Source organism: Seriola dumerili, unplaced genomic scaffold (assembly GCF_002260705.1).
Source record: "Seriola dumerili isolate Sdu_G_001 unplaced genomic scaffold, Sdu_1.0 BDQW01000017.1, whole genome shotgun sequence".
Classification (NCBI taxonomy): domain Eukaryota; kingdom Metazoa; phylum Chordata; class Actinopteri; order Carangiformes; family Carangidae; genus Seriola; species Seriola dumerili.
This window is the reverse complement of record NW_019174272.1, coordinates 9,792,180-9,819,181: the sequence shown is the minus strand read 5'-3', so window position 1 is coordinate 9,819,181 and position 27,002 is coordinate 9,792,180. Positions and strand designations below refer to the sequence as shown.

General features: G+C 39.3%; 1 protein-coding gene across 1 annotated transcript; it reads left to right on the top strand.

Moving 5' to 3' along the window:
• The first annotated feature begins 1,795 nt into the window (after positions 1-1,795).
• LOC111226447 (hexokinase-2-like) lies at positions 1,796-25,913 on the top strand. Its single transcript, XM_022751611.1, has 18 exons — positions 1,796-2,072; positions 5,387-5,549; positions 7,443-7,591; positions 7,771-7,890; positions 8,600-8,695; positions 8,919-9,018; positions 9,911-10,094; positions 13,892-14,053; positions 14,228-14,461; positions 15,368-15,672; positions 15,777-15,925; positions 16,448-16,567; positions 18,379-18,474; positions 19,171-19,270; positions 19,387-19,570; positions 23,004-23,159; positions 24,274-24,510; positions 25,310-25,913. Exons 1-18 carry the CDS (start codon positions 2,010-2,012, stop codon positions 25,452-25,454), a joined length of 2,763 nt encoding a protein of 920 aa, XP_022607332.1. The 5' UTR covers positions 1,796-2,009; the 3' UTR covers positions 25,455-25,913.
• The last annotated feature ends 1,089 nt before the right edge of the window (positions 25,914-27,002 follow it).

Below are 27,002 nucleotides of genomic sequence, written 5' to 3'. Positions count from 1 at the left end.
GCTCTTCTCATCAGATGCATCACTGGAAAAGCCTGTGCACAATGACTGCTATTTGAAGACACGTGTGGCATTGTTTTTGTCAGACTGACAGTCAAAGGTTATTGCTGTTGTTGGTAAATGTGTTTAAAGACAGAAACTACACTATACAACTGATCACAAAAAAGGAGTGTTCACATAATAGGCTTTTATGTTAGCATTTGCACAAGAGACGAATGTGAAAGTAACTGAATGATGTGCAGTTCGATCCATGCATTTCAATCACGAACTCTCTGGTTACCTATCAGCTATTTATTTCTTTTAGACCACTGCCACCCCCTGTGACCACACATAACTTTGAAGCTTGGGTTAAAAATAGTTATTCATATGATACCGATGATCATGGGGGTTGCTTTCAAGTGTGCTCAGATACACAAATGCTGTGTTAACAAACAGTTTCTGCTTGACTTGTTCCTTTTTAGTAAGAAATGATAAGGCTTTGGTCACATGCTGCCTCAGGTGCCTTTAGCAAGATTGTGGAATATAATTTACCTATATGAAGGAGAATGTGTGGCCTGCGGTTGTGAGATTGACATATATGACACTGAAAGCACTGTGTTTACAGAGAAATGTGTGTATGTGTTCTTAGTCATAATTCATTGTCAGGTTTGATTTTAGTTTATGCTTCTTTTTCAGGTGTTTATATACTCTTGGATAATTTATTTTATTTAATGTATCCACAGTGTTGGGGATAAGTGAACTACATGTAATTAAACTAGTTTAACCACATTTTGCAGTAACTTGCTGGTAGGTCAGCAAGCTTCTTTTTTCCCCATTTTTTTGTGTAGTTAACCACTACACAAAATTTTAGGCCATAAAAGTAAAGGAATTATTTTTCATTTTTATTTTACCATTGCTTCTCTACTGTACAGTCAGAGTTTTTTTCTTTCATCCTGACCACTGTAAAGGCTTGTCCCTGCAATGCAATGATCAGGCAGTCACCACCACACATACTTCACCTTTGTGTCGTGCATGTGCAAAAGTCGAGAGAGGCATTACTCAGTGCTCACATACTGACAACACACATCCTCATGGATAAACCTCCTGAAGAATCATCATGACCATACATAAGCAGTTATTATTTGCAAAACCAAAGCTGGCATCCCAGCACTTTCCCGTAAATAGTGGGGTCTTTATATTTTTGGTTTCTTTATGACCTGTGAACAAGTCAGCACTTTCTACAATAAACTCAACTGAGGGGCTTTTTTTTGCTGGCATGTGACTTTTTTGTATTATATTTTGTTATAATTTCACATCATGCAGCCTACATGTTTTGATACAAAGTAGTTTGAACTACTTTTCTGAGTAAGTTTAGTTAATCAGACTAGTTTTCTCCCTACAGTAACTTTGCTGTTCAACTTCTTCCGGTGCAAAGTAATTGGTAGCTTGCAAAGTAGCTTCCCCAGCACTCTTAAAACAACAGTGAAAGGCATCATATTTTGTGTGACTAAATCAAATAAAAGTAGTGGAATGAAAAGCACGATAGTGAATTGAATATGAGTGGAAATCAGCATAAAATTGCAGCACTCAAATACAGTATCAGTGCTTCAATGCTCTACTTAAGTACAGCACTGGAATATATATAAGTTAAATTAATACTTTCATGACTGACATGAAAGGGTGCACAGAAGAGGAGTTTGTTGCATGGCTTTTGATGTAAGTGTATATGATCCAGTCTCCTGCACATTCACTGGAAAAAGAACACCACGCCGCGCGTTCTCTGTAACCAATCAGCGCCATGTACTCGGGATGACGTCACCGAACTACTAACTTAAGGAAGCTGGAAGTTTCTAAACAGTACGTAGCTGTTTTTAACGACAGTAGTTTCTTAGGAGTTTAGACAAGACGCCGAGCGGCGGGTGAAAATACTATTGTTTTTGTATTTATTATTTTAAGAAACCTTTGTACATTTTTGCGAGTCTAAAGCAGGAAGACGGGCAGGGCGTAAAGTCGTCACACATCAGTAACTAACGATGTTAGCCTCAAGTCTTCTGGCTAATTACTGCACCGAACTCCATGATGACCAAGCGAATAAAGTGAGTACTGGTGTAAAACACTCGTTTGGGTTTGTTTCAGGGACATTTTGTGTATCAATACGGAACATTTGAAAGTGTTGACGGTAACAAAGTGAAAAAGGAGGTCAAGGTGACAGCCCGGCCACTAGCATACATGTATGAAGGAAGACAGTGATGTTTCCACGTCAACTGTCGCTCAGTCCAAATATCCGGCTTTAGGATGTCTAAGTGCAAGGCCTTAATACCATAAGGAATGGGACAGCACCCTGTGAAGTTACAAAACAGTCGGGTTCATTCCATGCAGTATGTACACTCTTCACTGCATATGTCGTTCAATAAAGTCAGTGTATCTGTATGTGTGTCCAGTACACGTAGGGGCGGCTGTGGAGGTAAAGCGGTCTGGAGGTAAAGCGTGTCGTCCCCTAATACTGACCCCCAAGTCAAGTCTTTGTGTGACTGTGAATGTAAAGAAAAGGGGCTGTATGAATGTGTTGGTGAATGTTTGAATATGGCTTGTAGTGAAAAGCACTTCGAGAAACCATAAAAGCAGCGTATAAGTGCCACATCCCATTTATGTGTATAGATTCCTAGCTTTCTATCTATGATAACAATAAGGCCTTTTCACTAATCAAATGCCTTTATTCGATTCAGTTGCTTCAGTTTCAAGGTCCTGGTATTGAGCATGACCTCACACAACCAACATCTTATAACAGTCGAAATTGTTAAATATTCTTTTAAGACCATGCTGTGTTGCTTGGATATGAGAGAAGCAGTGTCATCAGACCATACATTGTCTTCCTTAAGATAGCAGCAGCACACCTTGATAGGAGTTGATGCCTGTTAGTGAGCTCCTGTTTCTTTTTGCACCTCAACTCATGAGCAATGTTTAGGTTATGTGTTGCTTCTGTTTTGTTCATGTATGACACGAGTTTGCTGTGTACGTAAACCTCATGCTAGCTCATTCAGTGTTTTTGGATGCTTTGATTAAATTAAGTCTGCTTAAATAAATCAGTTATTGTCATTTATTTTCATTCTGCTGCTCCTCTTGGGCCGTGTGCATGCAGGCAGGTATTTGAGTGAGTTACTATGGTTATGCTCTGTGTCTCCGTCGCTCTGGTCATGATTCAGTGACAGGTTTTTAGGTTAGTATACTTTTACAAAAATCATGAATGTTATTGTACCTCATTACTGAAATCTAGTGATATAATTTTACAGTTTTGTTTAACATAATTAAAGAAGAGGAAGCCTTAGAGCCTCCTTCATGAAGAAATAGGCTATATTTATAAAAAAAAAGAAAAAAAAAGAAAAAAAAAAGGCGGCCAAATCATAGCTGCAACCAGTAAAAAGTTATTCTGGAGACCTGCATTGCAGATGGCATACGTTAGTTATCAGTCTCACACACTTTGTAAAAGTTCCACACGGCTGTCATATGGTTTTGTTTTGCTGACCGGTGTGCCTACAAAATAAGGAAAGTAGACTAAACTAAGAAAATTCCTTCACAACCTGATACTAAGAATCATTGTGTTTTTGGCTGGACTGCAACAATGGGGCCAGGCCTATAATCGGGAATGTGACTGACTGACTGATCATATTTCCACCACTGGTCAGATGAGTGCCTTGTCACTGACAGAGAGTTTCTGGGCAAACAGTTTCTATTAGGGGTGTTTACAGCCTGCAGTGATCCTGCGTTGTCTCTAGACTTAGAGACTTTTTTTTTTTCAAACAGACTGACTATAAATCTGGTACATGACTGGATGGTGTATGGATGCCAACCAGGGGTTTAGGGCTACACCTTTTGTTACAGGCAGTCTAGTGAGCTGCTCTGGTTTCCCACCTGTGCGGGAACTGCAGGGAACTGCAGGAGTGCTCCCAATACACTGAGCCTCGCCTCCATTATGGCAAATAAACTACTTTCATTACATGTACCATTATTACTAAAGTAGGCAGAGGAATAAGTAAACATAAGATGCACTGAGCAGATCTGAATAGCATGCAAACAACAGAAACAGCAGCAACTTTCTCTCTGAGCTATCACTTTGTAAGTAAATATAGCCAAAATCACAGCATAGTCTTTGTCTTTGATTTTTGTGTTTGGTGATTTTGTCAGACAGTGTTGCAATTATAAAATCAGGATTTGGCAATAGGCAGTTGAGCCAATAGGTTTTGACCTAGTCTTGTTGTTAGCTTAGAATGATTCCATTATATCTACGTATTGTCCTCCATGATGCACTACCATGTTTCTACAGTAGCCCAGAATGAATAAACCAAATACTAGCCTTTAGCGTTTTCATGTTACCTGAATGCCAATCAGACAGTCTGATGTCAACAGGGAGGTTGCTTCAGAGGAAGGTGGCAAGATAGGAAAAGGCCTTGCAGCCTGCTGATGTCTGTTTAACTCTGACTCCCAGATGGGTATGAAGAGGGCATACCCATTTATTATTTTGTATGAAGCATCTTTAAGTCTGATCTGACATGGACAAATAGCTGATGAAGGGAAGGTAAAATTGGTATAATGTGGTAAAATTTTTAAATGTTAGAATAATTCAGTCTGGATGAAACACAGACGTTGTCTCAGCATCTACTATGGACAGAAAGACAGACTGTCACTTTTTTCCATGGTATTTTCTGTTGTTTACCTTGATGATGTGTTGGAGGTTTGCCCAAATTGCAATAAGAGCCTGTTGTCTGTAGCCTCTCATCTAACTAGTTCACCATGGCTGTATCTTTTACCTTTCCTCCCTGGTGAATTTCAGACTGATCCACTGGCGAAAAGTGCCCCATTTTGTGTTGCACTTTTTTAAAGTATTTTATAATAACAGCCTTTCATCAGTTTGCAAATGACACTAGGAAGCAAAAAGAAAGAGAGATTACATTAACAGTGGAGTCCAGCTGTGACAGCACTGAAAATTAGACTGAGTCAGAAAAAAGTGAGGTGCTTTTTGAAATTAAGAACAGGAATAAAAGAGGGGAACACATCTTTTTGCCCATATGTTAAGGGAACACTGATTTCTTTTTGAGTGAATGAACAATGGAGCAGCACTAAATACAGCTGCCAGCAGTTTAAATTAACAGTGTCCATAATGCAGCGCCTGTCAGCCAGCAGTACAGGTAGAACTTCTGTTGTTTTTGAATTCTAGATTTTGTTTATGCTCTGCACTCTACACTTATACTGCACTCACTAAAATATAGGAACTTCTTTAAAGAAAGTTGTGATGTAGGTTAGATGTTCTCAATGCAGGGTTGTCCAATTTGTTACAGTTTTATTTAATTTTTTACTCACTGCTGTAGTCGCTGTAGTATCTTAAATGTAATGGTTTTCCTCTCAAATGGTTTAGGTGGACAAATACCTACACCGTCTTCAGCTGTCAGATGAGACTTTAATGGATCTGTCAATAAGATTTCGACGAGAAATGGACAAAGGCTTGTGCAGAGACACCAACCCCACAGCTGCTGTCAAGATGTTGCCCACATTTGTGCGCTCCACTCCTGATGGAACAGGTAATACCCCTTTCAAGTAGGAAATCTGCATATAAAGTGGGTACAGTGAACACACAGTCAACCCACATTAGACCCATTTATATGAGATTGCACTTTCATTCACAGAGATTCAAGTTTATATCTGTAGTTCCATACACATTACAGCAAAACCACAACATTATAATACATGTGTACAGTGCCAAGTTGAGTCAGCATATTACCTCCAGTGGTGTCTATCTATGTAGATAGTCTGATGATCGGATTTAGAGATGAAGATGAAAAAAGTCAGTTAAGGTTTTGCCTGTGCAACATGCTTGAAAAAGTTTCAGCCTCGCACAGAGCAGTGTAGCAGTAGTTCTGTGTTACAAAATAATGGTTTGTGCTGATTCAATCTACTAATGACAACTTTTGTCAAACCAACTGCTTCAGTCCTTTTTTAGGCTAGACTGCAACATCAGGTCCAGACCTATAAATGCAAATGTCCATGACTGACTGACTGACAAATGAAGTTACACATCTGAATGCTGTCTGACTGAGTGATAAAGTTACACCACTGGTCGGCCAGAGTGGATGGACTGTTAGAGTTTCATCATTGGTTGTTGCTCCTTCAAAATGATTTGTAGCGATCAAGCAGTGTTGTGAACTTAGTGCTTTTGTCACCAGATTTTCACGCTCCTTTTTAGTGATTTTTTTTTTTTTTTTTTTTTTTTAAAAAACGGCACTTAGCAACAAATCTACTGACTTTTTAGACAAACCATAGCTACTTTCCATAGGAGAGAGTCAGCAGTACTGCCCCACAAGTGAGAGGTCAGGCTTTCCCTCCGCAGGCACACCTCTCTATGCTGACTGCATAGCAGCCTCTAACTTTCTCTCTGTTCACTGTACAAGTAAATATAGCCGTAATCACAGCACAGTCTTTGTCTGTCTAATTTAATTTAAAATGAACACACTGTATTTGTACAATATGTATATATGTATGTATGTATGTATATATGTGCATATTTACATGTTTTACATGATTTTTTTGTGTATAAGTACATATTTGCATTTTTTTTTTTTTTTAATGTAAAGCTATTTGAACTGCTTTTGTATGAGATGGTGTGCAAATAAATTACTATTTTTGACATCTCGTAACCACTGGGCCAAACTTCATAATCATCTTCAGACTTACCTGATCTTAAGTTTTAATACATCAATCTGTTTTGAAATTCTACATTTTTACCATCCAACCCTTATTGTTCATTTTGACATAAATATGTTTGAGTTTTGATACCAAGTCTTGGGATATTCTGCACTCGGGGGCGCTTAGAAAGTGAAAAGTTTATACCTTGTAATTGGTTGCATGGATTCATACAAAATTCGGTTCACACTATCTTGTGGTTTCTAACCTCAGTTTTGCACATGTGATGTCATTTCCTCAACTTGTAGGAGGGTGTGTGCAGCTCATTTTTCCCCAGTGGTGCAGTCAGTAAGTTACCTTCTCTGGGGATACAAATGTCTGGTTTGAAACCCCAGATGACCAAAATTTTAGTTTCACCAATGTTGCAACTCATGCATATGGTATCCAAATGCTTGTGAGCTACTTGGACCCTGATAATTTTTCAGGCAAAAGAATTTAATTCGTTGAGAAAAAAATTCATAGATTTATTAATTATGAAAATAATTGTTAGTTGCAGCCCTCCTTCTGATGCAATACACAAATTCCACTGACTGACAGCAAGAGGTGGCAAAACAAAGCAATGTGCCCGCAAAAGGGGGAGAAGCAGTGTGCTAGCTAATGTAAACATGGATGTAAATTATACTTTTCCCAATGTTTGAGGAAGGAAATCTCTTGAACCTCTGTGTGTCTGAGTGTGTGCAAAGCTGTATGTGATTGTGATTGTTTTTGTTTGTTGGTTTGTTTTTTGTTCAAAGAACAAGGTGAATTCCTGGCCCTTGATCTTGGTGGATCCAACTTCCGAGTGCTCCTGGTCAAAGTCATGGCTGATGGCGAGCAAAAGGTGGAGATGGAAAATCAAATTTATGCCATTCCTGAACACCTCATGAGAGGCAGCGGGTCTGAGGTAAGCGGCATGTCTGCCCTCTGTCTGATAATAAAGTATCTCTCTCTCTCTCTCTCTCTCTCTCTCTCTCTCTCTCTCTCTCTCTCTCTCTCTCTCTCACAATGCCAAACATGGACACAATGGAAACTTCTGTTCAACTCTTGGCTAATAAGAAAACTGACCTTTTCTCTCCTCTGTAGTTATTTGACCACATAGCAGATTGTTTGTCCAGTTTCCTGGAGAAGATGGGCATAAAGGACAAAAAACTTCCTTTGGGCTTCACCTTTTCTTTTCCTTGCCAGCAGACCAAGTTGGATGAGGTGAGATATGTAGAAGCTCTTTTCTTTAGTATAGAAATATTTTATTCATAAGTTACACTTGATTCTCATTATCTTGTAAACTACATATCAGTGAAAACACTGGTGAAATCAATACGTACTCCAACGTATTGTGAGTTTTAGTGCAGTTTTGTTTTATAAGTTTTTACATGTTGGTCAGTAAGTCCTGTCAACTTGTCAATTCACAATTTAGCCTAGAGGTTGCCAGCTCCACAGGCTTGTTAATGGGTGCTTGCAGGTCCATAATTCGGTATTGACATCAATATTTTAAATCAACGCATTATTTCCCATATATTAATTTATTTGTGGTGGTCAGCCACTATATAAACATTATAATGATAATTAAATAAACTGATTTTGGCAATTGGTGCAATCCCTGTGCCTGCCCTCTGCTGCTCAGTAGCTTTAGATGTCTTTGTACCAATGTGCCTTTTAATACGTTCAGCTTTTGTCAGTTTATGTCAAAAGTTGATGATGTGATGTGCATGATGTGCATCATCACTTGAGATTGCATTCCATGGTCTCATTGTCAGTGTCTCATTTGTACAATCTCATCTGATTTACAATCAGATTGTAAATTGTTGAGGTCTGCATAACCAATCTGAACAGTCTGAAAATATAATCTGAATCCGGCTAGAATGAAACAGAATAAGCGTGATTCTGTCCTATGTCCTTATTTTCCTGTTTGCAGAGTGTTCTGGTGTCTTGGACCAAAGGCTTCAAGTCAAGTGGAGTAGAGGGAAAAGATGTGGTCAGCCTTCTCAGGAAATCCATCAAAAAACGAGGGGTAAATGTACAAATGATAGTCTCATGGTACAATTTTCATACATGAAAAATTTGAGGTTATCACAGGGCAGAGCTGGAAACAAACACACAGAAACACTACAGACAGAGCTAGCTTATAGCTAACGTACACATGGTGCAAGATGCAAAATTATATTTTTATTTCAAAGGTTTTGGTTTTGGTGTGCTGGTTTTAATGAAGACAGTTAAATTAAATCTCATTGCAGGACTTTGACATTGACATTGTGGCAGTGGTCAATGACACAGTGGGAACCATGATGACCTGTGGCTTTGATGATCAGCACTGTGAAATTGGCCTCATTGTAGGTGAGTTCAATCTAACTGTGACCGTAAATCAAATGATAAGAGTTGGTGATGGTCAGTAAGTGTTACAGTACGTTTTATTGTTAGGGTTAATATTAATGAGCAGCACTTCAGTTAAAAAATGCATGGTCTTTGGATTTTCCCTGTGTATCCACACACACAGGTGGTTTCACATATTTTGCCTTGTTAGACCTCCCCTCAAGACTGTGTGGATACAAACTGCTTGACTGATGTCTGTCTTATTTTCCAGTTGCCCTGTTAAGGCGGGACAAGTCCCCTGTTTATCATTTTCATTAGTACATTTTGACCTGGCATAGGTGTTAATAAAAAGAGTAACAACAGTGAGGCAGCAAGCACAATACCAGGATCTTTAAACTGACACAGCTAAATGGAATTTATATCTCATTTACCTGCTCAAAGCTTGTTATTTTGCATTCCTCCGGATACTTTTTTCAGTTGTTAATGTGTCTATTTAGATAACATGTAAAGATTCAACAAAGAGTTGTATACAACCTTTAAGTACAAATTAGTGAATAATAAAACCATGAAACATAACACATGATGGGTCAAAATAGATTTCAGTATGGCATGTAGCATAGACTAAATTAACATAAGGTCAGCCATACAGCCAAACAAATTATTACATTTAAACAAAGGAGTTGCATAGGCAGACTCATAAGTTGTCTGCTTAGTGTGTAGACACAAGTGGAGATTGTGGTTAATGAATGAAGAGTGATTGTTAGTTTTAAGTGCCTTCATTGGAGTAGGTGACAGCATGATTCATTGGATTCAGAAATGACTGAGGGACACTGCAGTACCGTGTTTTCTCATTCTGGGTCTTGTGTTTGGATGAGAACTGCTTTGTAATTTATATGCTCACATCCCATCCCTCTAGGAACGGGAACCAATGCCTGCTACATGGAGCAGATGAGGAACCTTGAGCTGCTGGATGGTGACGAGGGGCGAATGTGTGTTAATACGGAGTGGGGCGCTTTTGGAGACGATGGTGCCCTGGAGGATCTGCGCACTGACATTGACCAGGAATTAGATGCGGGCTCTCTGAACCCTGGCAAGCAGCTGTGAGTATCTTTGAGCTTGGTACAACATAAAACATCTCTCTGTAGTAGTGGCTTCAGTTAACTCAACTGCAGACAGGCTTGTGTTATATAGGCCGTTATTTATGATAAGTCGTATCAGTATATTTAACATTTTAAAAGAAGCCTCCCTGTTGTCTGATCTGCTCCAGTTTCAAATTGTATTATAGCTGCTGTTTCCTGTCAATAAAACCTTTTGTCATGATAAATTTAGCACAATGTCCACAGCATTATTTTCACATTTACGTTTACTCATTTGGCAGACGCTTTTATCCAAACTGACTTACAAATGAGAGTCATCACTAAAGCTTCAGAGCAGTAGGAGATGTTGGTATAAGTTCAAAGTCCTACATTTATTCAGTAAGTGAAGAAGATCCAGTAAAGAAGTGCACCAAAATTTCATAGTTAGTGATAGTTAGGGATGTTAGGGTGTTAGAGGTGTTAGAAGAGGAGGTGCTCTCAGAAGAGAGGAGTCTGAACAGACTGAAGATAGATAGGGAACCTCCTGCTCTGATAGATTTCGGTAGCGTGTTCCACCATCGGGGAACTACAGACGAGAGCAGTCTGAACTGAAATTGTCTTGTGTTCAGCGATGGTAATGCCAGACGACTTTCCTTGGAGGAACACAGTGGCTGAGTAGGAGCATAAGGCTGTATGATCCAGTTCAAGTAGATCACTTCAACCCAGAAGTTACTCTGAAGGCAGGATTAGTGCCTTGATTTGATTAGGTTGGCCATGGGTAGCCAGTGTAGGTCAATGAGTAGCGGAGTGACATGCGTCCTTCACACTGATCAAAGACCAGATGGGCTGCCGCTCTCTTGACCATCTGTAAAGGTTTCACTGTGCATGAAGGAGCCCTGCCAGATTGTCATTGCAGTAGTCGAACCGAGAGATAACCATGACCTGGAGCAAGAGCTGGGTGGCACACTGAGTCAGGTAAGGTCTGATTTTTCTGATGGATGGAGCAAAGCAGCACAGCCGAGAGATGTGTGCAACATGGTCAGAGAAGGAGAGCTAATCATCAAACATGACACCCAAGTTTTTCTAGACCTTATTTGGGGTGAGAGATGAAGAGGTACACAGTACTGATCCTTGGGGAACCCCTGTGGGGAGGGGATGGGATGAAGACATTTTTACTTGCCATGACACACTGAAGGAGCGCCCAGTCAGATAGGATTCAAACCAAGAAAGTACTTTGCCTGAGATGCTCATGTCCGAGAGTACGGACTGCATTATGCCGTGGGTCACTGTATCAAAGACTAGTTATAGATCCGGAAAGATAAGAACCCAGGACTGAGCTGCAGCTCTAGCTGCCCTTAGGACTTCTGTCACAGATAATAGAGCTGTTTCAGTGGATCAAGGAGCTCATTCCATTTGAGGAATATTTTCATTTCCTTTTAACAACACTCAAATACTCAAACATTATGTTCTTTCTCACCGTGTTAAACTGCTGGCAATGAAATGGCAATATTTGCACTGATATTTCACATTACAAAGCCTTCCAGTAACTCAAAGGATGTAATCCGTGTCATTACCATAATGTTAGCTAACACTTGACGACACCACCTTTCAAGAATGATCCACTTCAAATTGTCTATCTGTGGATACTGTGATTGATTTGTATATTTGTTTTTTTAGTTTGAATTCTCTGAGGATTAGAGGTTGAGGTTATAATGAATCTGGTTTAGTCAGGATATTTTGGGTAGTTGATAATAGTTTCTAGTCTCAGTGATACTGAGTTGCTTAAATTAGCTGAATTGATTTTTTATGGTGGTATTAACAGGTAATATTGACCTGTAATTTTGACCTTCAATGTTAAAGCAATTTTCACGTGGCAAAGATTTTCTGTGGCATTCTGTAGCACAGTTCAGTGTTTCCCCTAGAATTTTTTTTTCAGCAGCAGTGCTGTTGTGAGGTGTGTGTCATGAGGATGTGGTGCCAGACCGCATTCATGCGAGTCAGAATTCTCAGATTATTCATGTTTGTCCTTTGTGTTGTAATTTACAGCTTTTGACATTTATCTATAGAAATTAAAAAAGAAAGGAAATGCCTGTTTACCACATGCACTACCGGTCTTTTTTCTGTAACATACTTTAGCAACATGTAACCAGCATTTTTATTTACTCCATTCTGTATAGGCATTTGTACATTAAAATCCAAAAGAAAGGGTTAGGGTTCTCATTAAAAGGTGACTAGTTTGTATCCCAAATTAGTTTTACTAACCTCAGCTCCTCCATGGTCAACATACTTTTTCTACTTTTTTTCTTCCTCACCAGCCAGTTTAACAGACTCAAACTGAAAGTTGTGATATAATTTAACTATCAAGATGTATGTGTACAGGACAAATTTGACATTAGTCTAAGCTTGTACCTGACATTCACTTACTGGGCATATAAGTGAGGTAGTAATGTTATTGCAGCTAAGTCAAGTAGCTTGCCTTATAGTGTGGAGCCACTAGCTCTGCTGTAATTACTAACAGAGGATCTTAACACTGGGCACACATGTAGCATTGACCAGCAGCCAATTAATGTGACTTCCTATGAATGTAGGTAACGTTACATAGCAGCCAGAAAGCGCATTGTTAACATTAGCCTTTCTTGGGGAGATATTTGCTTGGGCCAACCCCTTTCACTTTTCCAGCAGCTGGGGAAACAACATACGACTTTTCTTGGTCTTGAAGCTGCAGCATTTATTAATTGACACACATCAGCCAATACTGTACACTTACTGCCATATTGACAACTTACTGTTAACCTTTTCCTTGGCTCCACTTGCATTCACTGCTTCACTGCTTCACTGTCACTTTTCTGTCACTCGCTTGTTACCACTGCCCTATGCCCTAAAGGCATAGGGTAAAGCTATGCTACTCTAACGTTACCTTTTACATAGACAAGTCAGGTCAATTTTTATTTGTATAGCACCAATTCACAACATACGTTATCTCAAGGCACTTTCCAAATAGAACAGGTCTAGACCTTCTCTTTATAAAATTATTTACAGAGACCCAACAATTCCCACCAAGAGCAGCGCCAGGCGACAGTGGCAAGGAAAAACGTCCTTTTAAGAGGCAGAAATCTCAAGCAAAACCAGACTCAGGGTGGACGGCCATCTGCCTCGACTGGTTGGGTTGGAAGAGATAGAGAATTGGAGAGAGAGAGAGTGCAGAGGAAAAGAACAAGAACATGCAATGATAGCAATGATACCCCTCCAGCCACACATTGAGATCATCTACTGCTGGTTTATTGAAGGTTCCCAGAATAGACGTAGGAAAATTGGGGATGCAGCCTTTGTCAGTTACGACCCAAAGCTAGAGCTACAGCGCACTAAGTATTTCTAAAAGAAAGCTTTAAACTTATCTTTTATTATTATTATTTTATTTTTTCGATATCATTATTATTTTATTATAATTTTTCATTTTACCTGAATTTGTCTTTAGGTCAAAAAACACAAGAAACAGATAAGCAGCTGTAAAAAAGAAAATGGACAAGGTCACATTGTCATTGTCACAGGTGGTACCCAATGTAAAAGTATTTTCAGACAGTCTGTGCTAAGTGAAAGAAGTGAAAGAGCTTATCTCCACTATACAGATGTGTATCAGGAGGTATCCTTGGTTACTTGTCCCTGAGAGTTCACCATCCACCAGGCTTTCTGTCACCTGCATTTGTGTTTGTATGTGGACGTATAGTTCGTGGTTTGGCAGGTCAGCTTAGGTATGAATTAAACTAACCTAGTAAATGTGAATGTGACATTGTTTTGTTTCTCTTTTTTGTGTTGGCTTGCAGGTTTGAGAAGATGATCAGTGGCTTGTACATGGGGGAACTGGTCCGTCTCATCCTGGTGAGGATGACCAAAGAGCAGCTGCTGTTCCAGGGCAAGACAACAGCACAGCTCCTCACCACTGGAAGCTTCAGCACCAGCTACATCTATGCCATTGAAAATGACAAGTTAGTTTTTATGTGTGTTTGATTGAGAAATTCAGAGGAAACTATTTTATAGTGATGTCGTAAGCAGTAGATAAATTGATTGTCCATTTAACCATAAACTGTATATAGAACTGAAAAACAGTGAAATGTCCTCAAGGTCACAGAAAAGTCCAATGTTGTTGTTTTCTCCTGCAGAGGTGAGGAAGGTCTGACAAGTGCTGAGAAGGTGCTTCGGGACCTGGGTCTGGAACCATCGGTTGAGGACTGCATATCCACTCAGAGGGTGTGTCAGATAGTATCAACACGGGCCGCTCATTTGTGTGCTGCCACTCTAGTGGCAGTGTTGCGGCAGATCCGGGATAACAAAGCAGCTGAGAGGCTGCGTACTACTATTGGAGTGGATGGCTCTGTTTACAAGAATCATCCAGAGTAAGTGGTCCTGACCGCCACCACGCCTGGTGTGTCTCACATACACATACATACTTGAGTTATTTTGTTAGCTCTGTCCCAGGATGCATTTGGGTTCTGTTACTTGTTACAGAAACAGACACACTTTACTTATGCCTGATTTGTTACAAAAATAAGTTGGTATGGATGTTAATGTTTTTTAATTAAGCATTTTGTCATCTTGATGGAGTAAGCCTGAACAAGCACACAGCACGCTCTCATGTGCTCTCATGTTCACCCTGAATGACAGGCACACAGACAGGGCCGAAGAGTGAAAACTTTTTGGAGTCTTTTGACATTCCACCGCAGTTGAATGATGTGGCAGGATTTCTCCCGTTGCTCCCAACATCTACGACATCTTTGTCAACCTGCTGTTTTCCTAAAACTTTCCAACCATTAAATCTATGATTCTAACTGAGCTGCCCCAAAGTCTGCTGTTGGGACGTCACTTTAGGCCTGGTGGGCAACTGGGCTTTGAATACACTGGTGGAAACCCTGCTGTCACGATGGCTGCTGGAGAAATTCAAAAATGATGACAGTCTTAATCCCAAAATGGAAAAAAATTGTCATTGTTTTGCAAAGACAATTTTAAAATTGAATAGTTTTTATAAAGTTTTTCAAATTTAAAATGCAGCCTCAAAAAGAATTAATCAAAAGGAAGCAAGGAAGAGTTTAATAATGCCTACTCACACACACTAAGTAGTTGAGGTCAGTTTTCTACATTCCTAAATAATAAACTTTCTACATTTGTAATGAACTATATCAATACATTTGGAGGAGTAAATTTCAAATGATATGGCTTAAATCAGCATTTTTGCAAAGAGAAAAGGGAAAACAGAAGTGATTAAACAACACAAATTTTAACAAAACATATCTCTCTTTTCTCAGGTTTTCCCGGAGGCTCCACAAGATGGTGCGGCGACTTGTGCCAGACTGTGATGTGCGCTTTTTGCTGTCGCAGGATGGCAGCAGTAAGGGTTCAGCCATGGTAACAGCAGTCGCTTACCGTCTAGCTGCTCAACATGCAGAGCGTCAACGCGTCCTCGACACCTTGCGTTTGAGCCGTGAGCAGTTGCTGGAGGTGAAAAACCGAATGAGTGAGGAGATGGGGCGAGGCCTGTCAAAGCAAGCCCACGAGCAGGCAAGCGTCAAGATGCTTCCCACCTACGTCAGATCAACCCCAGATGGAACAGGTAGCTTTAGGAGAAAATCAGACCCTCCACTTATTATTCAGTTAAGATCTCTTCTCTCTTCTCTTCTCTTTTCTATAACACTTTGTCTTTATTGTCCTCATCAGAGCATGGTGATTTCTTGGCGTTGGACCTCGGAGGCTCCAGTTTTCGGGTGTTGCTGGTGCGAGTGCGAAGTGGAAAGAGACACAATGTGGACATGCACCACAAGATTTACAGTATCCCACAGGAGATCATGCAAGGCACAGGGGAAGAGGTAAAACATCACAGGGGTTAAAGCGCTTTAGTATTTCACACAATGAGAGATTACAGCAACTGAAAAGATGAAACTGAGCGAGCCCTGTCATGTTTTTTGAGGTTGTCTCATCTCTTCCAGATGTTTGACACTGCTCTCCTGAGAAAAAAAAGTTATGTTAATTGTAATTAAAAACACATTTATTGAGTAAAGTTTTAACTTAACATGTCGAGTTTTGTCTGATGCAGTGCATAATTCATTGTATTAAATGCCAGTTTGATTGTTTTGTATTCGATTTTACATGCATTTTCTGGATAAAGATATGTAACTAGAGTACGTCAAAAAATATAAAATTGTAATATAAATGTTGTTGATTATGGGGACATGCACAGCAGTTACCATGTCCTGCAGTATGTTGTATAGTTTCTATAGTATGACATCACAGTCAGTAGTCATTTGCTGTGTAGAAACATGCACCAATGGCACCATATCTGTTGGGGAAGGTAAATTGTAACCTTCTAATGTTTTTTTATATTTGTTCAGCTTTTCAACCACATTGTGGACTGCATTGCTGACTTTCTGGAGTACATGGGCATGAGAGGAACATCCTTACCTCTGGGATTTACATTCTCCTTCCCTTGCCATCAAAGCAAACTGGATCAGGTAGTGTTTGATTCAATATTCATTATAAGTGTAAGACTGCTTATCATAAGTATGATGTCACATTGAATCTAACCTTATTTTTGCATGTTGATGAAGTTTGTGTGAATGACATTAAGTTGGCAGAAACTCTGTTTGTTCCCTTCAACACCTGCATTAATTCCCTCTCCTCCTCTCTGGTGGATTTTCTTAAAGTTGTTAATGTATTTCATTTGCAGTAAAGTAAAGCCTGTGTTTTCATCAGCATGAGTTAAGAAAGGATGACTTTAAGAACCAGCTTAACCATGCTATTTCTTTTCTCACAGTGATGGTAATAGCGTTAATATATTTTCTAGCTATTTTTGATTGAATGTGATTTTTGTTTTCACTTCATTAAGACACTGTTTGTAGCAAAATAAGTGAAGTTTCTGAATTGCTAAATTTTAACTGTACATTTAGTAATGCGGGGAGGTGTCTTTGAAGTGAGAATTTGACCTAAAACAATTATCTACTTTGTTGGACACTATAATTTGCATATTCATGTGTTTAATATTTGTTTTTGTCCATGTGTTCACATGATAAGACTCTTAGCCTTCTACAAGAGCAATAGTGATTCAGGCAGAGAAGCCAGTCTGGACTGAACTCTGCCATCAGAACATTGTGATGGGAAGCACATAAATGCAGCCTAAATCCTGCAAGCTCAGTTTTACCTTTTAACAATGACATATTAACTTGAAAAACAATTCCTAGCAGCTGGAAGTTGGAACAATCAGTGAACTATGGGGGGTATCGTTTAGCTGTTAACGTCAAAGAGAAGCAATATGAATTTGAACTTAAATAAATCATCCTCTCTAAAAGTTTTAATTTCCCAGCTCCATACTGTAATCAACCCGTATTTTTCAGTGTGGTAAACTGAACAATAAAAAACAACCTCACAGCAGCTGCTGCAGTAACCTCCTCGTATCTTCAGTGTAGTGTTTTTTTTTTTTAAATAACAAAAACATAGCATAACCAACAGGAAAAAGGAGACAAACAAAACAAAACAAAACAACACAACATCACAATCACATAAAAACAAAACAAGATACACATTCAAAATTGAACATCTTAATAAGCACAAACAGCCGACATATGTCATCACGTCCAGATGTCCAAGAGGCCTAAATATTTAGATTTCATTATTATGTAGAAGAAAAGAAGAAGAATAAATAAATAAAATACAAGCCTACATCTTGAATTTTACCCTTGAGGTTCTTTTTAATTCTCACCAACCTTCAACTTCAATAAACCATTCCCATCTCTCCCTGTACTTTTTAAGGTCATCATTTCTTTTTGCAATATATCCTTACAAAGTAAAAATGACGTTTAATAAACATTCTAAAGTGGTTGATGTTCAAGGAACCCTCATTAGTAGCTTAAAAAAATAATCGTTTCCTTAATAGAATGATCAAATTAATAATGTAAACCTTTGTCTCTTAAATATCACCTAATATCACAGAGAAAAAGTCTTACTTGGAAGCACATTGCATTCATCCATTCATTGCATTACACATTTTCTGAACTTCCCTCCAAAAATTTGAAACAACATGACAGTACCAAAACAGATATGCAGTTGACTCAGATTCCATAAAACAAAAATGACACTTAACTGACTCGACAATACCCCAAGTTTTTAAATTTTACCTAATAGATATCTTGTAAATTTGTCAAATGTTGTTTTATAAATTAAATTAAAACTTGCTCCCATGGTACAGGGCAATCAAAGTTATCTTCCCATTTTTTAAGTACTGAGTAATTGTAAAGGATCTGAAAACATGCTGCTGTCATTTGTTCAGGGTATTCTGCTGAAGTGGACAAAGGGCTTCAAAGCCAGCGGCTGTGAAGGACAAGATGTTGTTACATTACTTAAAGATGCTGTCCGCCGCAGACAGGTCAGTACACACATCATAAAAACATTCTCTGAAATTATGTTGAGAAATGTGGCCTGTGAATGTTGACAATTGAAGAATATAATAAAAAGAACAATTACACTGATACTGTACAAAAAGCTTCCTATTTCACGTGTAATAGCTCAGAAGAGCAGCGTATTGAATGTGTGGAAATAGCCACATTATTTTATGTGATAAGTGTATGAGAGAAAATTGAAATGGTCACACTGATCTTGTCTGTTTCCTTATAGAATTAGTATATTGATTATGTATTTCTAAATATAGCTGTTGTTTCTGTTCACTGGTGTGTGTGTGTGTGTGTGTGTGTGTGTGTGTGTGTGTGTGTGTGTGTGTGTGTGTGTGTGTGTGTGTGTGTGTGTGTGTGTGTGTGTGTGTGTGTGTGTACACACACAAGTGCACATGCAGGATGTGTCACATGTGTCACATTGTTGTTATTGTTAGCACTATAAGCATTGTGGTGCTACAGAGACACCCCATGCTACAAATCATATTTTCCAGACATTAAAGAACATGTTTGTTTGTTACAAGCCCCAACCATCATATGATCATATCATCATCATTTTGATTTTTTTTTATTCAGTTCGTCTTCACTCTCACTTGTCACAACCTTAATATTGATTAATGTGTTTTTTTAATGGAATTCAGAGATTTAAATGAGTTTATTGTCGCTGCCTCCAGGAATTTGACTTGAACTTTGTGGCTGTGGTTAATGACACAGTGGGAACCATGATGACCTGCGGCTATGAGGACCCCAATTGTGAGGTGGGACTCATCGTAGGTAAGTCTTTCTACCCCCCACCTTCCTCTGTGGTGTGTTTTCACATCAAGCTCTTAAAAATTGACTGGTTTCCTTTCATGACAGTAGTTGTGATACCTGTCCATTCGTCTTTACAGGCACAGGGACCAATGCCTGCTACATGGAGGAAATGCACAACATCGAGCTGGTGGAGGGTAATGACGGTTGTATGTGTGTCAACATGGAGTGGGGAGCATTTGGTGACAATGGTGAACTTGATGACTTCTGCACCCAGTTTGATCGCACTGTCGATGATTGTTCTAACAACCCCGGGAAACAGAGGTAATGGACGTGCAATTCAGTAAATAGATTCTGTCAGTAGATTGCCATAGCCCTGAAACATATTTTGTCACAGTTAGGGAGGAACCACAGCGTTCAGCTGATGCTCAACTTTCAAACCCAAACAGACACATAGGTAAACACAAGAAACTAGTAGCACAAGTTTCTTGTGTTTACCTTAAAGTTTTGTGGGAAATTCACCTGCATAAACATCATATCCCAACAAGAATCTGTGATGTACAGTGCTAAAAAATAATTGGTATGGAGTTCCTCTTTAAAGTTATACTGCTCAGTGACCATTTTCAAATTTTAAAGCTCATCAAATGTTGACAATACAGACTTAGTCTTAGTCTTACAATTTTTTTCTTTTTTTTTTGCTCTTCCTTCTTTTACCTTTCCTCATATCTCAACCTTGCACCGTCAAAGCACAGCATAAGCCCTCAGTGAGATAGTGAATATATTTAAGATGTAAAAAAACTTAATGTGATTAAGCCAACAATGGCAGTAATACAAAGTCTGTGCCGAGTGAGATTATTAGGTCAATTTTACCAGTATCATGCTCAGTCAGTGACTCAGATTAAATTCCTGGAAATATTTGAAAGCAGCAGGGCAGGGGCATGGCGCAGGCTCTACTGCATTTTCAAAGTGGGCTGAAAAAAATCAATTCTCCGATTCAAATTTTCAATTGAATATTCTGATATTAATTCCTAAAATCCCGAGATTGATATTTTAATATAAGCCTTTTACAGTCCCCCATGGGTGTGTGAAGCTGTAACCCCGTTAGTCTTGCGTGACCAGCCTTCAAACGCAACAAGATCTTGTCATGTGAGAGTCAAAAACATGGCAGACGCAGCTCCACTGAAGACACAGGTCTAAAGGCAGATGTGTGGCTGCATTTCAGATTAAATAACTATGAAGAGAGTGAAGAGATGGACAAAAGCAAGTCCATATGTAAGATGTGCAAGCCATGTGTACCTGTTGATACACACTGTCACTGGTGCATTACTTACCTACCTATTACATCTTGAGATGTGTCCAAATTCTGAGCATCTCATTTATATCCTGGCGAATTTGGTACATTAACAGAAATATTTTTTAACTGAATCAAATTCAGTTGAATCAGGAATCACATCAAATCACCACCTTGTGAATCAGAATTGAATCAATTCAGGAAATCAGGGGCAATATCCAGCTCTACTAATAATGTGGATGTCCTCAAGCCCCCAATTTCAGTGTTGAAGACCAGGCACCTGATGTGTTTTTATCACTTTTGTTGTGCCCACTTACTTCTTAATATGAGTAATGTTATATCAGTACTGTGCTCAGTTTCATCATTACATCAAGTGCTCTACATTAGTGATGGTGGTTCAAGCAGGTTCACGTGGAGCCAGGAAATCACCAAGTAGCTACAAAGGCAAAAAATGCACCAGTGCACAGCAACAGGAATGGCATTCAGACTGTTTTAAAATGTCAGCTTTGCTTTAGTTTGTTTATACAACACCAATCAGGCTTACAGAGGCATAGGATAATTAAAAACATTAAAATAAAATGATAAGAAGTCATTAAAATTGGAAAAAAAAGGAATAAAAACAATAAGTTAAAGATCATGAAAACAGACCGTAGAAGGTTATTCACCACAGGAGACATGTTCTTGCAGAATGTTTGATTTGAGGATAATTACTGGAGGAGAAACAGGATCATTAGGCCTCAAATATCTTCCTAAACAAAAACTGTAAATCATCTGCAACATCCACAGACCACTGTGTAACAAGACTGATATTAAAATGTAAAATGTAAATACTTTTGATTAAATAATAATAATAAACTTAATGTATGTATCACTTTTCTTGACAAAGTTAAAAAGTGCTTATTACAAAGAAAAAGGGGAATTAAAATGGCAACTAAAAACAAAAACATCCTAAACCTAAAGTAAGTTTACATGAAAATATAAATTGTTTGTATAGTGGGAAAGTAAAACACAACATGTCAAACATGCATAAAATCCATAACAGAATGAAAGGCAGGCAAACAGATTATCAAGGCTGCTGGGGTTGTTGGTTTGTAACGGGGCATATAACTGTATCATCTGCGTAAGAGTGGTGGAAGATACCATGGTTCTGAATCATCTGGCTGAGAGGAAGCATGTATAGTGAAAACCACAGAGGGCCACGGACAGAACATTAAGGAACTCCACAGTTAAAATGGGCAACAGAGAAAGATATATTGGATAAGTATGAATGTAGTAGATTTAGAGCAGTTCCCTGACGACCAACCCAGGTTTCTAGACAGTGCAGGAGTGGGGAATGATCAATAAAGTCAAAGGCAGCACACTAGCGACAGGACTGAGTAGTCACCTCTATCAAATGTGATGGTGGGAGGACTGGAAGCATTTTACACAGTGACTGAAGTATCTACTTAAATGTACCCTGTGAACTTTTCTTCTAAACAAACAAAGTTATATTTATATTCTGTGTTATTCACAAAAATCCATTGATTGTATCTTTAAGGTGTAACAAATGTCATGAATGCACTCTCTTCCTCACAAAACATTTATAAGCTGACTTTTCTTACAAGTTTGAATCCTTTGCTGCGTTTCTTACCACCGTCTATTGATCAGTGGAATAATGTGACAGTATCAGTGCCACTGATACTTGTGTGTATGCATTAGCAGCTGTGGAGATAGTTTATCTTGTCTTTCGTTTGCTGCCTGTGCCTTGACTGATGAAATTAAGAACCATATTGTCTGGAATGAGTACGTTGATGAGAGGAGCATATACCATTGAGCATTATATATATATATGGACACACGTATATGAACAATGGCCGGATGTCATCAAACGCACCACGAGTCTCAGTCTCAGACAGTGGTGACTAAATTACTACTGAAACTCAGCACTTAAACACTTGACTGTTGTGTCCGTTGTGTCAGAGGTTTCATTTGATTTTCTGATAATTGACAGGGTCTTAATCCTCCGGTCGTTGATCTTGTCCACTTTACGACTGACTGGCAACTTGCGAAACTCGCAAAACAGTTGTTACAGTGAAGTCCAGCTACACTGTAAAACAGCCGATTCGTAAAGGCCTAATAATGTTTGAACTGGAATTTACATATGAGCTGACACATATACAGTACTCTCTAGTAGGCTCTGTGGTCACTCACAGAGCCTACTAGAGAGTTTGAGAAACACTAAATTTAAGTTTGAGAAACACTAAATTTAAAACATGATATTTTAGCTAATTCACTCACAGACCAGTAGGGGTCACTTGTGGACCACTGGCGGACCACACTTTGAGAAAGGCTCAGTTAAACCTTTCCCTGTAACAACTGCTCTACTATTAAACCTTTGTTTTGCTTTTTGGCTTTCATTCAAGAACATTATGAGCATTATCCGTCTGATTAATTAGATTTCTAATGACAATTTTATTTTTCTGGCAGGTATGAGAAGATGATCAGCGGCATGTACCTGGGGGAGATAGTAAGGAATGTGTTGATGGATTTTACTTCTAAGGGCCTGCTGTTCAGAGGGAAACTGTCAGAGCGACTCAAGACCCACGGCATCTTCGAAACAAAGTTCCTGTCACAGATTGAGAAGTGAGTGATACAGACTGTTTTTAGCTTCAGTGTCTCTCCTCAGCCCACCCCCGTTCACCATTAACTGTGCAGTAAGAAAAGAAACAAACATGAGACATAATGATAGTTCATTCACAAGGCCACAAAAACACAGCAGGACGTCAGTGATGTGTCAGAGCTACCAGATGAGATCACATTTGTCACGTCTACACAGTGACAGGCTGTTACATGTAAATATCAGCCACTTTGGCCCTACATTACACCCAGAGCAAAGCACAACACAAGTGTCTTTGCTAGTTTCAGACCGATGCAGTCGTCATTTTCCCATCCAATGCCCACGTTGTTTAAATAGCAAATACACTTGCACTTATCTGAGTGGCCTTGGGCGTGTTGGTCTTACAAAATGGTGTAGTCGGGCACATTATTGGTGCTTTTCTATCTTGAGGCAGCAGAAAGTGACTGACCAACAAAAAACTGGTTTTAAGTCAGTAGCACAGTATTTCACTGTTTTTTTAAGGTGCATTGTCAAAAGAGTAATATGCACAACACAGGCGGGTGCACAACTTGCCTGTTACACACAAGCAGAGTGAGCTGAAAATGTGCTTCAGATGTTTGTATAAGTCAGTGGAATAGTCCAGTCCACAGAGGGTCGGAGCTTCTTTGTGACATGTTGTGTGTTGCACAACATTGCCATGTGTCATGGATGCATGAGACTCTGCAGAGATGCGTTCTTTATTACTACTTGGTAAATCCACCAATGTTTCCCATTCATCACCTAAATTTGTCACCACAGTTTCATAATGAACCAAAGATTTGTTCATATGTCTCATCATGTAACAAAAACAGATGTCTAGCAGCATGTTGATTTGCTTCCTTGCCCCTCAGGACACATAGAGCTGCTGTGTGTGTGTGCTGGGCCTGGGCTCACTGGTCAGTCACAATATGTAATGAACTTGGAACAAAACAAAGCACATCTGGCTTTTAAAAGAAGTAGGAGATGTCACTCTGATTGGTTCATTGTATGTTACGCCGAAAACATTCCCCTGATTAGTTAAGAGTACATAGTACCATGCGACTGTTTTTTCCGCCATTAAAATAGCAAAAGTGAAATGGACAATTCTCCCTGACCCCACAGAGATCGTCTGGCCATGCGACAGATCCGCTCAATTCTACAGCACCTGGGCCTCACCAGCTCCACGTGCGATGACAGCGTGCTGGTGAAGGAGGTGTGTAGTGTTGTCGCCCGCCGTGCAGCTCAGCTCTGTGGTGCCGGTTTAGCCGCTGTAGTCGACAAGATCCGACAGAACCGCAACTTGAATCAGCTCTCCATCACCGTGGGAGTGGATGGCACCTTGTATAAGACACACCCTCAGTAAGTAGCAATTATGATCTTTTGCTGTATTTGCTCACCTGTCATCCATTGATGTGGCATTGCTAAAGTGTACAATACCTGCCTTGTGGGAAATGGCTTCAGTTGCATGTCATCACAATAATGACTGGATCACTTGCAGGACAATAAAGAAAGCCAATGTTTTCTTAACCCTCTGGCATCCATTATGATGATTTTTTTATGCATTAATTTCTGTCTTTGTGTGGCACATTTTAAACAGTCCCTAGCCCACATGCGTTGTATCTTTTTTCAGCACAAACTCTGCTGTAAGTCTGAGAAATTATAAACTGCTAGGAACCCAAGATATATGAAATATAACACAGGCACCTGTGAAAACGCTCATGTCTTTAGTCATAATCAATCGAAATATTATTATAGAAAAGCTCAAAGTTGTAAAAACTATTGTATTACTATTTGTAGACACCAATTTAGCAGAAATACGCAAGAAATTAAACTATAATTCAGTCTATTTACATGTAAAGGGATTTTATTTCAACTAATATTTGTGACTTTTTAGTTAAAATTTAAAATTCATGTAAATCATGAAAAATATTAACAATTCAGACTTTTGTGTTGAATTATCTTTGAAGGTCTCAACATGATATATAAAGTTATGTAACTGTAAATTAAACAGTGGTCACAGAAGGACTTCAGAGGGTTAAATGTGGACTTACCACAGCTACATCCTATATGTACTCTGACATCAGAGTAGAAGGTGAGATTTTCATGTAACTTGATCATCACTGGACCTTTTTTTTTTTTATTCTCTTTCCTCCTAAAGTTTCTCCAGCATCATGCAAGAAACACTGCAGGATTTGGCACCGCAGTGTCCGGTGACGTTTCACAAGTCAGAGGATGGAAGTGGGAAGGGAGCAGCGCTGATCACAGCTGTGGCCTGTAGGATCAAGAGCGGAGGGCAGCACTGAATACCCAAGGTGATTCTGGTGTAACCAGAGCTACTGCAACTGATGTTCTGTACTGGGTAACCATAGTTACATACACTCAGACTGAGTTTTTTTGTAGTACTGAAACATTTAAATTGTGTTATCTTGTGTGTGTGGTTCACATGCACATGTGCGAATGTATTTTTGGTTCGGAATAGATGAGCATAGATGAGCTAATTAAAGTTCAGCTGTTTGTTAGAGAAGTTGTACCTTCTGTGCAATATGACTGTTACCAGCTGTGTGACTTTTTTCACTGCTCTTTTTTCTGCCATCTTTCCAATTTGTACAACAACTAGGAAGCACCTTGTGCTAAAGAAAAATCCTAACTTAATTTAGAAATGACCTGAGCACATCTGCATGACTTTTGCAATCAGAATACTTTGTTCTATCATGATTGTGTTCCACCTGTAAGTAAACCAGAATAAAATTAATTTTGTGTTACATTGTCTTTTCATTGGGAGCAGAGCATCTGTCATCAGAAAGAAAAAAAAAAACAACTAGACTGACGTAACTGGAACCAAGGCTCCTCACTTGATGACAGGTTTAGATTGAGATCTTGTCATGATTCACAAGAAGTGTCATAGCTGCTCAATTCCTTACTATTATGGACTCTTTTAACTTTGTACAGGTTGTTTCTGTTCCAGCTCATCACCATGGCCACACATAAGATTTAGGTTTTATATTCGGTCTGACTGTTCCCTCTCTGCCTTTGAAGCGGATGAGGATTTCTGACTGTGTGTACGTCAGGTTTTCCACCAGGTTTCATCCTGCTCCTATACCACAATCACCTGCTTCCTACGCCTGCACAATAAATGCTTCTACAACTATCAATTTGATGGATGCTTACTAAGGCCCATCTCTCTGCCGCGAACACAGAGAGAGTTAATCACCCAGTTCAACTGAACTTGTGTAGCCATCTTGGACTCTGCTCAAAATTAGAAAACCAAAACTCAAGCCTCATCAATGACACACATGCCCTCAGGCAACTATGTAGGAAAGCAGAGAGAAAATGGAAAAAAAGACAGGCTTCAAGTGTCATTCGACATACTGAGAAGCTGTCTTGCTAATTATCAGCAGCCTGTTAAAGCAGCAAGGGAAAATACTTCATTGACATAATCACCATGTTATAGGCTCTGGGTACAGCTCTTGTTGTTGTTGTGTGTTACATTGTATGGTGCAGTCTTCCCCGTTTGAATTAAGGCTTATCGGGCAACCTATCATCTGCTGCTCCGGAAGTGGATTTCCTCATTGTCCACGCCTCTGCATCGCTTCTCTCTGCCTGTGCCTGGGTGGTCTTCATTTTCGGCTGGTCCCTCCCCTCCTGCGGCGTTGGGCCAAGCCGCCTATCACAAGCCTGCCTGGTCCCATACTCGGCCGTATAAAAGCTGCCTCATGGAAATGGCTGGGATGGGCTGTGATTTGATCTGAGCAGTCCACCTCTGTACCTAAACTATGAACAGTTTTATCTGTGCTCAAAGTCAAACACTGTTTTCACATCATACACAAGCCAATCAAAATAAAAACACCACT